This window comes from Macaca nemestrina, chromosome X (assembly GCF_043159975.1).
Source record: "Macaca nemestrina isolate mMacNem1 chromosome X, mMacNem.hap1, whole genome shotgun sequence".
Classification (NCBI taxonomy): domain Eukaryota; kingdom Metazoa; phylum Chordata; class Mammalia; order Primates; family Cercopithecidae; genus Macaca; species Macaca nemestrina.
In genome coordinates this window covers 87,379,511-87,392,035 of record NC_092145.1, presented here as the reverse complement: position 1 = coordinate 87,392,035, position 12,525 = coordinate 87,379,511, and the positions used below count along the sequence as shown (strand labels likewise).

Genomic DNA, 12,525 nt, shown 5'->3' with positions numbered 1-12,525 from the left:
ATCAATAGAACAGAACACAGGTCTCAGAAGTAACACCAAACATCTACAACAATCTAATCTTTGACAAAACTGACAAAAACAATCAATGGTGAAAGGACTTCCTATTTAATAAATGGTTTTGGAAAAACTGGGTAGTCATATGCAGAAAACTGAAACTGGACCCCTTCCTTACATCTTGTACAAAAATTAACTAAATATAGATTAAATATTTAAATGTAAGAATTAAAACCATGAAAACCCTAGAGGAAAACCTAGGCAATACCATTCATGACATAAGCATGGACAAAGACTTCATGACTAAAACACCAAAAGGAATGGCAACAAAAGCCAAAATTCATAAATGGGATCTAATTAAACTAAAGATCTTCTGCACAGCAGAAGAAACTCTTATCAGATTGAACAGGCAATCTACAGAATGGGAGAAATTTTTTGCAATTGATTTATCTGACAAAAGGCTAATATTCAGAATTTACAAGGAACTTAAACAAATTTACAAGAAAAAAACAAACAAACCATCAAAAAGTGGGTAAAGTATATGAGCAGACACTTCTCAAAAGAAGACATTTATGTGGCCAACAAATACATGAAAAACAGCTCATCATGCCTGGTCGTAAGAGAAATGCAAATCAAAACCTCAATGAGATACCATATTACGCCAGTTAGAATGGCAACCACTAAAAAGTCAGGAAACAACAGATGCTGGAGAGGATGTGGAGAAATAGGAACACTTTTACACTGTTTCTGTGAGTGTAAATTAGTCCAACAATTGTGGAACACAGTGTGGCGATTCCTCAAGGATGTAGAACCAGAAATTCCATTTAACCCAGCAACCCCATTACTGGGCACGTACCCAAAGGATTATACATCATTCTACTGTAAAGACACATGCTCACATATGTTTATTGAAGCACTATTCACAATAGCAAAGACTTGGAGCTAACCCAAATGCCCATCAATGATAGACTGGATAAAGAAATGTGGCACGTATACCATGGAATACTATGCAGCCAGAGAAAACATTGAGTTAATGTGCTTTGCAGGGATATTGGTGAAGCTGGAAACCATCATTCTCAGCAAACTAACACAGTAACAGAAACCCAAACACCACATGTACTCACTCGTAGGTGGGAGTAGAACAATGAGAACGTATGGATGCACGGAGGGGAACATCACACACCAGGGCCTGCTGAGGGGTGGGTCAAAGGGAGGGATAGCATTAGGAGAAATACCTAATATGTATGATGGGTTGATGGGTGCAGCAAACCACCATGGCACGTATACCGATGTAACAAACCTGCATGTTCCTCACGTGTATTTCAGAACTTAATATATAATTAAAAAAGAAAAGGAAACGGAAAATTACTTGCCAAGTATTCAGTAGAGTGAGGACTTTAATCATGGTTCAAGGCAACTGCCCCAGTTCGCACCATGTCATCTGTATTCTACCCAGCAAAAGAGGGAGCCGCTGAGAAGCTATTTATGTCATTTCTATTCATATCTATTTGCCAATCATTAGTCATATAGCCATACCAACATCCAAAGGAGGATCAAAAATCCAAAATTTCGCTGAGTGACTGCATAACAGCTAAAATTTTTATTGCCATGTAATCAGAGAATATAACTGTAAGAGGATAATTAGCAGTCTCTGATACAGGTGGTTTTTTTTTTCAGATTTGGAAACTAAAACTCAAAGAGATGAAGTAATTTGCCTAATGACTATTCTCTAGTAAGTGACAAAACTAGGATTCTAACCCTAGTCTGACTGGCTGTGAAGTTTCTGTCTTTCAACAGAAGATTTCAATAGGCAGAAAAACAATCAGTGTACTTGAAGAAAATAAAATTTAAATTAGAAATTCAGAGGAGCAGAGAAAAAAATTGAATATAGAAAAGTTAACAGAACTTGCAGGACTTGAGAGACACCATCAAGCAGACAAACATACATATAATGGGACTCCTAGAAGAAGAGAGAGAGAAATAGGCAAAAAGATTGTTTGAAGAAAGAATAATGAAAAAAAATTCTCAAATTTGAGCAAAGACATGAATTTACCAAAAACTAGGATAAACGCAAAGAGAATTACATGAAGACATTAACAAACCCTGTATAGTTGGATGTACAAGAGTGTCAGTTTAGATATAATAATACAAATAGGCTGAAATGAAAGGATGAAAAAAGATATCCATGTTAACAATAATCAAAAGAAAGCTGGGTTGCCTTTACTAATATCAGACAAAATAGACTTTGAGTAAAAAACTGTTAGTATAGAAAAATCTGATATTATATAACAATAATAAGGTTAATTAATTAAGTAGATACAAAAATTATAAACACATGCACATTGAAATTAATGTTCCAAAACATGAGGCAAATATTTTTTAATTGACAGAATTAGAGGGAAATAATACACTTATACATGAATAGTAGGGAACTTTTTCTTCTTCTTTTTTTTTTAATCTAGCATTTATTTTCGTTATTACACATGTATATATTGATAGTTTGGAGCACTCAGCACTTTTTTTTTATTATACTTTAACTTCTAGGGTACATGTGCATAATGTGCAGGTTTGTTGCATATGTATACTTGTGCCATGTTGGTGTGCTGCACCCATCAACTCATCAGCACACATCAACTCGTCATTTACATCAGGTATAACTCCCAATGCAATCCCGCCCTCCTCCCCCCTCCCCATGATAGGCCCCGGTGTGTGATGTTCCCCTTCCCGAGTCCAAGTGATCTCATTGTGCAGTTCCCACCTATGAGTGAGAGCATACGATGTTTGGTTTTCTGTTCTTGCGATAGTTTGCTGAGAATGATGGATTCCAGTTGCATCCATGTCCCTACAAAGGACAAGAACTCATCCTTTTTTATGGCTGCATAGTATTCCATGGTGTATATGTGCCACATTTCCTCATCCAGTCTGTCACTGATGGACATTTGGGTTGATTCCAAGTCTTTGCTATTGTGAATAGTGCCGCAATAAACATATGTGTGCATGTGTCTTTATAGCAGCATGATTTATAATCCTTTGGGTATATATCCAGTAATGGGATGGCTGGGTCATATGGTATTTCTAGTTCTAGATCCTTGAGGAATCGCCATACTGTTTTCCATAATGGTTGAACTAGTTTACAATCCCACCAACAGTGTAAAAGTGTTCATATTTCTCCACATCCTCTCCAGCACCTGTTGTTTCCTGACTTTTTAATGATCGCCATTCTAACTGGTGTGAGATGGTATCTCATTGTGGTTTTGATTTGCAATTCTTTGATGGCCAGTGATGATGAGCATTTTATCATGTGTCTGTTGGCTGTATGAATGTCTTCTTTTGAGAAATGTCTGTTCACATCCTTTGCCCACTTTGTGATGGGGTTGTTTGTTTTTTTCTTGTAAATTTGTTTGAATTCTTTGCAGGTTCTGGATAGTAGCCTTTTGTCAGATGAGTAGATTGCAAACATTTTCTCCCATTCTGTAGGTTGCCTGTTCACTCTGATGGTGGTTTCTTTTGCTGTGCAGAAGCTCTTTAGTTTAATTAGATACCATTTGTCAATTTTGGTTTTTGTTGCCATTACTTTTGGTGTTTTAGAAATGAAGTCCTTGCCCATGCCTATGTCCTGAATGGTATTACCTAGGTTTTCTTCTAGGGTTTTTATGGTATTAGGTCTAACATTTAAGTCTCTAATCCATCTTGAATTAATTTTTGTATAAGGAGTAAGGAAAGGATCCAGTTTCAGCTTTCTACTTATGGCTAGCCAATTTTCCCAGCACCATTTATTAAATAGGGAATCCTTTCCCCATTTCTTGTTTCTCTCAGGTTTATCAAAGATCAGATGGCTGAAGATGTGTGGTATTATTTCTGAGGACTCTGTTCTGTTCCATTGGTCTATATCTCTGTTTTGGTACCAGTACCATGCTGTTTTGGTTACTGTAGCCTTGTAGTATAGTTTGAAGTCAGGTAGCGTGATGCCTCCAGTTTTGTTCTTTTGACTTAGGATTGTCTTGGCAATGCGGGCTCTTTTTTGGTTCCATATGACCTTTAACGCAGTTTTTTCCAATTCTGTGATGAAATATTGGTAGCTTGATGGGGATGACTTTGAATCTGTAAATTACCGTGGGCAGTATGGCCATTTTCATGATATTGATTCTTCCTATCCATGAACATGGTATGTTCTTCCATTTGTTTGTGTCCTCTTTTATTTCACTGAGCAGTGGTTTGTAGTTCTCCTTGAAGAGGTCCTTTACATCCCTTGTCAGTTGGATTCCTAGGTATTTTATTCTCTTGGAAGCAATTGTGAATGGAAGTTCATTCCTGATTTGGCTCTCTGTTTGTCTGTTACTGGTGTATAAGAATGCTTGTGATTTTTGCACATTAATTTTATATCCTGAGATTTTGCTGAAGTTTCTTATCAGCTTAAGGAGATTTGGGGCTGAAACTATGGGGTTTTCTAAATATACAATCATGCCATCTGCAAACAGGAACAATTTGACTTCTTCCTTTCCTAACTGAATATCCTTCATTTCTTTCTCTTGCCTGATTGCCCTAGCCAGAACTTCCAACACTATGTTGAATAGGAGTGGTGAGAGAGGGCATCCCTGTCTTGTGCCAGTTTTCAAAGGGAATTTTTCCAGTTTTTGCCCATTCAGTATGATATTGGCTGTGGATTTGTCATAAATAGCTCTTATTATTTTGAGATATATTCCATCAATACCGAATTTATTGAGCGTTTTTATCATGAAGGGCTGTTGAATTTTGTCAAAGGCCTTTTCTGCATCTATTGAGATAATCATGTGGTTTTTGTCTTTGGTTCTGTTTATATGCTGGATTATGTTTATCAATTTGTGTATGTTGAACCAGCCTTGCATCCCAGGGATGAAGCCCACTTGCTCATGGTGGATAAGCTTTTTGATGTGCTGCTGGATCCGGTTTGCCAGTATTTTATTGAGGATTTTTGCATCGATGTTCATCAGGGATATTGGTCTAAAATTCTCTTTCTTTGTGTGTGTCTCTGCCAGGCTTTGGTATCAGGATGATGTTGGCCTCATAAAATGAGTTAGGGAGGATTCCCTCTTTTTCTATTGATTGGAATAGTTTCAGAAGAAAATGTACCAGCTTCTCCTTGTACCTCTGGTAGAATTCAGCTGTGAATCCATCTGGTCCTGGACTTTTTTTGCTTGGTAAGCTATTAATTATTGCCTCAATTGCAGAGTCTGCTATTGGTCCATTCAGGAATTCAACTTCTTCCTGGTTTAGTCTTGCGAGAGTGTAAGTGTCCAGGAAGTTATCTATTTCTTCTAGATTTTCTAGTTTATTTGCATAGAAGTGTTTATAGTATTCTCTGATGGTAGTTTGTATTTCTGTGGGGTCGGTGGTGATATCCCCTTTATCTTTTTTTATTGCATCTATTTGATTCTTCTCTCTTTTCTTCTTTATTGGTCTTGCTAGCGGTCTATCAATTTTGTTGATCTTTTCAAAAAACCAACTCCTGGATTCATTGATTTTTCTGGAGGGTTTTTTGTGTCTCTATCTCCTTCAGTTCTGCTCTGATCTTAGTTATTTCTTGCCTTCTTCTAGCTTTGGAATGTGTTTGCTCTTGCTTCTCTAGTTCTTTTAATTGTGACGTTAGAGTGTCAATTTTAGATCTTTCCAGCTTTCTCTTGTGGGCATTTAGTGCTATAAGTTTCCCTCTACACACTGCTTTAAATGTGTCGCAGAGATTCTGGTATGTTGTATCTTTGTTCTCATTGGTTTCAAAGAACATCTTTATTTTCGCTTTCATTTCATTATGTACCCAGTAGTCATTCAGGAGGAGGTTATTGCAGTTTCCATGAGCTGCATTCCTTTGCAGGGGGAGATGCGCTCTTATTTTTTGAATTTCCAGCTTTTCTGCACTGCTTTTTCCCCATCTTTGTGGTTTTTTCTGCCTCTGGTCTTTGATGATGATGTACTGATGGGGTTTTGGTGTGAGTGTCCTTCCTGTTTGTTAGTTTTCCTTCTAACAGTCAGGACCCTCAGCTCTAGGTCTGTTGGAGATTGTTTGAGGTCCACTCCAGACCCTGTTTGCCTGGGTATCAGCAGCAGAGGCTGCAGAAGATAGAATATTGCTGAACAGCGAGTGTTGCTGTAGGATTCTTGCTCTGGAAGCTTCATCTCGGGGTGTACTCCACTGTGTGAGGTGTGGGGTGTCGGTCTGCCCCTAGTGGGGGATGTCTCCCAGTTATGCTACTCAGGGGTCAGGGACCCACTTGAGCAGGCAGTCTGTCCGTTTTCAAATCTCAACCTCCGTGTTGGGAGATCCACTTCTCTCTTCAAAGCTGTCAGACAGAGTCGTTTGCATCTGCAGAGGTTTCTGCTGCTTTTTGTTGTAGTTGTTGTTGTTGTTTAGCTGTGCCCTGTCCCCAGAGGTGGAGTCTCAGTTGAAAATGCAGAAATCACCTGTCTTCTGTGTCGCTCGCTCTGGGAGCTGGAAACTGGAGCTGTTCCTATTCAGCCATCTTGCTCCGCTGCCCAGGAACTTCCATACACCAATTTCAATAACAGATAGAAAACTCACCATAAACCAATTAGATTTAGCAGACATATACAGAAACTCACTCAAAAACATCAGACTGCACATCTTTCTCAAGTGCACAGGAAACATTCTCCAAGTTAAATATTTCCTCCAAATACATTGAAAATAACATCAATTTTATAATTTTTGCTTCAGCTGCCTAATATAATTTATAAGACTCAAGAGAAAAAATAGTCTGTTTTGGCTGGGCACGGTGGCTCACGCCTATATCCCAGCACTTTGGGAGGCCGAGGTGGATGGATCTCCTGAGGTCAGGAGTTCGAGACCAGCCTGACTAACATGATAAAACCCCGTCTCTACTAAAAATACAAAAATTACCCAGGTGTAGTGGTGGGCTTAAAATAAAAGTTAACTTAAAATAAAAGTTAAAGGAAAAACTTTAGGGTTTTTCCCAAGCTGCAGAGGGTAAATCTAATTAGTCTGAGAAACCCATAATAATCCCATTCTCCTAGCCAATGATTGGTTTACAAATGGGTAAGCAGTGCAATCTGGACAACTAGATGTGAGGAAAAAGCTACCAGTGTGTGCATGGAGAGAGAGGAATTCTGGAAAAAGCTTCCCCACTCAAAAAAAGACACACAAAGGTATTTCTTTTTCTGTCTGCCCTTGGTTTCTATTGTGTGAGAATGTGATGCTTGGGTTTTCTGCAGCCATTTTATGAACATAGAGGGCCAACCTAAGGACAAAAACAAAGAAACTGAAGATGACAAAGCAGAAATGAAGAATGTATCTTGGACATTGATGATAAATTGTTTGATTAAGCATTTGTTTATGAAAAATTACTTGTAAACTTTTCTGAAAATGTAATATAGAAGAAGAGGAAAGGCGGAGGCTTTCCAAAACCTTCTCCTCCATAAAATTATTGACAACACTGCCAATAAATATATGTACCTAAAGTAACTGTAAAAATCAGCAGCCTAGCAACCACTGAGAAGTGGAGACCAGGTTAAGAACATCTCAAAAATACCCATCCCCATAAAATTTTCACTATTTGACTTGTCTGGAAACTCTCTAGAGAGTCCCTTTTAATGGGTCTTGTCATTTGATTTGACTCAAAGCCTGTTTCATACAAAAAGGCATACATCCATGGAATTTGGCAAAAATAATCACTGGTAATCATTTAATGTTGCAGCTACCTGAGGTGGTGATTCAAGTTTGGTTAACAAAAAGGCTGGCAAAAAAATAAAAGAAAATTAATAAAATGTACATGGGGGAGTGGGAAAGATCCTACATATTCCTTGTAATCTGATAGGCCATGCACATGTGCACATGCTCAAGAGAGATGTGACAGAGACCCACTCTTCTAGTTCTAGCTAGACCTGAGGCTCCATGCAAGAAGAAAGTGAACTTTAAGGCAAAATTGTATATTGCTAACATATTGAGTGCATGCCACAAAACACACATATTCTCTCCTCTCTCTCCCCACCCGCCACACACATAGTTAGCAAAGGATTGAAGATTTATTGTTTCAAAATATTTAAGAAGATATCTGTCCAATTGTTGAAGATTTATTGTTTCAAAACATTTAAGAAAATCTCTGTCCAATTGTTGGCTGAAAACTAAGCTAGTTAAGCAGACTTCAGTGGATACAAATGATATGGAATACGGATGTATAGAACTAATTCAGGAAAGTTACTAAACAAATAAATAACAAGAAAATACTGGGGATAAAAGAATCTGATTTCCACATTTGCAATATTATATTATTTAAAATATCTGATTTTCAACTAAAATACTAAAGCGTATGCAATGAAATAGGAAATTATGGGCAAAACAAAGAGAAAAAAACAGTCAATAGAAACTCACTGGGAGGTAGCCTAGATTTTGGACTCACAACACAAAGACTTTACACAAGGTATTACAAAGTTTCTCAAAGAACTGAAACAAATCATGGATAAAAAGTAAAAGAAATTATAAGAATGGTTTCTCACCTAATAGAGAATACAAAGATAGAGGAATAAATTATTACAAAGAACAAAATAGAAATCCAGCATTAAAATAACAACCTAAATTTAAAAAATCTATTAGATGAGCTGAATAGCAGGTATGAAACAGGAAGCTAACCCACAAACTTGAGAATAAATTAATTTAAATTATTCAGACTGAGAAACAGAATAAAAAAAGAATAAAGAAAAATAAGCACAGCTTCAGGGACTCATGGGACCTAGAAACATTTTAGCAATTAAATTAAGAGCACCTTGAAACACATTAGTAATAAAGTGCATTGGTAGAGGTAACTACATTGATAAAGGTAACGACAGAAGTAAATATAAAAATTAGTATAAATGTTTTTCTTGTAACTTTTTTTGTCTGATCTGATTGAATGAAACTGCATAAAGCAATAATCGTAAATCTTTTGGACAGGTTTTTAATATGTAAAGATATATTTTCACAATAATAACTTAAAGAGGGAGAAAGAAATTGACCTATAGTGGAGCAAAGTTTTTAATTCCATATAGCTTATTTAGTATTAAACTGAACTAGATTATTTTAAAAGGTTTACTGTAATTGTCATTAATAAATTATTTTAAAACTGCATAAAGTAAAATAAAAATTATTTTAAAATAAGTAATTTATAAGGGAATATACATTTATTACAAAACAAAGGCATAATGGAGAAAAAGAGGAAAATAACATAAGATGCATCAAAAACAAATAGCATAATGGCAAAATAAATCCTACTTTTACAGAAATTGCATGAAATGTAACTGACATAAATGCTCCAATAAAAAGGCAAATAGTGGCAGAATGAATAAAAGATGATCCTTATTTTTCATAGTGTCTACAATAGATGTGCCAAATTCTGTCAGAGTTTAAAATAAAGGATGGAAAAGATAAGTCATGAAAGCAATAACTAAATGAATGCTAAAGTGGCTATAATAATATCAGACAAAATAATTTTTAAGACAAAATTTTTTATCATAGTAAAAATAGTTATCAGAAAAATATAACAACTATAAATATACATGCACCTAATAACAAATTCCCAAAATAAAAAGGCAAAACTGAACATAATTGAAGTAAGAAATAAATAATTAAGCAATAATAAAGATGTCAATATCACAACTTGATCATGGTAAGAACAAGATGCAGAAAATATATATGTGTGTCTGTATATATATATAAACAATACCATACCACCTAGATTTCAACAAGTTTTCAGGATAATAGGTCAACGTGCAAACATCAATTGTATTTACATACATTAGCAATAAAAAAAAAATTATTTAGGCCGGGCGCAGTGGCTCAAGCCTGTAATCCCAGCACTTTGGGAGGCCGAGACAGGCAGATCACGAGGTCAGGAGATCGAAACCATCCTGGCTAACACGGTGAAACCCCGTCTCTACTAAAAATACAAAAAACTAGCTGGGCGAGGTGGCGGGCGCCTGTAGTCCCAGCTACTCCGGAGGCTGAGGCAGGAGAATGGCGTAAACCCGGGAGGCGGAGACTGCAGTGAGCTGAGATCCGGCCACTGTACTCCAGCCCGGGTGACGGAGCAAGACTCCATCTCAAAAAAAAAAAAAAAAAAAAAAATTTTATTTAAAATGCATCAAAAAGACTAAAAAACATTGAAATGAACTTTTCAAAGTAGTGCAAAACTTGCAAATTGAAAAACATTGTTGAAGGAACAAAAGGAAATTTAAATAAAATGAAAGAAACATATTCATGGATTGGCAGATGATATTTTAAGATAACAATAATTTCCAAATTGATCTACATATTTAAAGCAATTTCTATCAAAATTTCAGACTCCCATTTTCAGAAGTTTGGCAAGCTGATTTAAAATCCATATGTAATTTAAAGAAACTCAGAATAGTCAAAAATAAATTTTAAAAAGAACACTACCTAATTCAAAACCTTACTACCAAACTACAGTCATTTGAACAATGTGACAGTGATATATGGATTAGCATATACATAAGTAAAACAGAATTGTGAATCCTGAAATAAACTCTAACTTTTATACAAAATTAGTTTTTTACAAAGTTTCAAAACTGTTCAATGAAATAAAAACTCTTTTCAATAAGACTATATGAAAAAAAGTATGTAGTTAGACTGTTTTCTCTCACCATATTTAAAAATTAACTCCAAATGGTTCAGAGACATAATGAATAAGATAAATATATAAAACTATTAGAAGAAAATGTAGCAGTATTACTTTGTACACTTGCATTAGGCAGTTGTTTCTAATATACAATAATAATTCACAAGCTATAAAATAAAATAAATAAATTGGATTTCATGAAAACTAAAATCTTTTAGTCTCTCTGCAGCTGTAGCTCCAAGTCTTGTCTTTATTTCTCTGTGTTCTCTGTTCCTAGAGGTCCAGTTTCTGCAACCCTCTAACCTGCAAGTGTTGGGAGATACACAGCTAAGATGCCAGGGCCCCCTGGAAGCCTAGGAATTGTTCTATTTGATGTTCTGGGCAGAAGCATCCATGTCATTTTAATAAAGTGCCCAATGTGACTCTAAGGAAAAATTGAAATTTAGGGATGTGGTCATAGAATTCTCTCTGGTGGAGTCACAATGCCCGGACACTGCACAGTGGAATTTATATAGTAATGTGATGTTAGAGAATTACAGAAACCTGGTTTTCCTTGGTATTGTTGTCTCTAAGCCAGACCTGATTACCTGTCTGGAGCAAGAAAAAGAGTCTTGGACTACAAGAGACAAGAGATGATAGCCAAATCCCCAATTATGTGTTCTCATTTTTCCCAAGACTTTTGGCCAGAGCAGATCATAAAAGATTCTTTCCAAAAAGTGACATTGAGAGGATATGGAAAATGCAAACATGAGAATTTACAGTTAAGAAAACATGGTAAATGTGTGAATGATTGCAAGGTGCCAAAAAGAGGTTATAATGGACTTGATCAATGTTTACTCACTACCCAGTGTGAAGTATTTGAATGTGATAAATATGTGAAAATGTTTCATAAATCTTCAAATTTAAATGGACATAAGACATACTGGAAAAAAAAACCTTTTAAATGTAAAGAATGTGACAAATTATTTTGCATGTTTTCAAACCTAACTCAACATAAACTAATTTATACTAGAGTAAATTTCTACAAATGTGAAGACTACGGAAAAGCTTTTAATGCGTCCTCAATCTTTAGTAAACATAAAAGAATTCATATTGGAGAGGAACCGTACAAATGTGAAGAATGTGGCAACACCATTAATCAGTTCTCAAACCTTACTATACATAAGGTAATTTATACTAGAGAGAAACCCTATAAATGTGAAAAATGTGGCAAAGCGTTTGATCTTTCCTCATATTTTACTACACATCAAATAATTCACACTGGAGAGAAACCCTGCAAATTTGAAGAATGTGGCAAAGTCTTCAACCAGTCCTCAATCCTTACTACACAAGATAATTCATACCAGAGAAAAATTCAACAAATATAAAGAATGTGGCAAAGATTTTAACGAACCCGCATACATTAGTGAACATGAGAAAATTCATACTAGAGAGAAACTCTCCAAGGGTGTAGAATGTGGCGAGGCTTTTAACCAGTCCTCACACCTTACCAGACATAAGATAATTCATCCTACAGAGATACTCTACAAATGTGAAGAATATTGCACAGCCTTTAGGCAGTCCCCACACCCTATTACACATAAGATAATTCATACTGGAGAGAAAACCTGCAAATATGAAGAATGTGACAAAGCCTTTAACAAGTCCTCACACCTTACTAGACATAAGAGCATTCATACTAAAGAGAAACCCTATCAATGTTGAAAATATGGCAAAGCTTTTTATCGATCTTGAAAACTTACTGAACACAAGCAAATTCATACTGGAGAGAAACTGTACACATATGAAGAATGTGGCAAAGTCTTTAACCATTTCTCACACCTTTCTACACATAAGATAATTCATACTGCAGAGAAATCCTATCAATGTGAGAAATGTGGTTAAGTCTTTAATCAGTCCTCACACCTTACTAGAT

The 12,525-nt window shown here is 35.9% G+C and overlaps 1 protein-coding gene across 1 annotated transcript; it reads left to right on the top strand.

Annotated features, from left to right (window-relative positions):
- Positions 1-955: 955 nt before the first annotated feature.
- LOC105476733 (zinc finger protein 681-like) lies at positions 956-12,314 on the top strand. The gene is given in 5 exon segments (XM_071088532.1): positions 956-1,086; positions 6,380-6,641; positions 11,040-11,226; positions 11,229-11,934; positions 11,936-12,314. Coding segments are annotated over 5 exon segments (1,665 nt in total).
- The last annotated feature ends 211 nt before the right edge of the window (positions 12,315-12,525 follow it).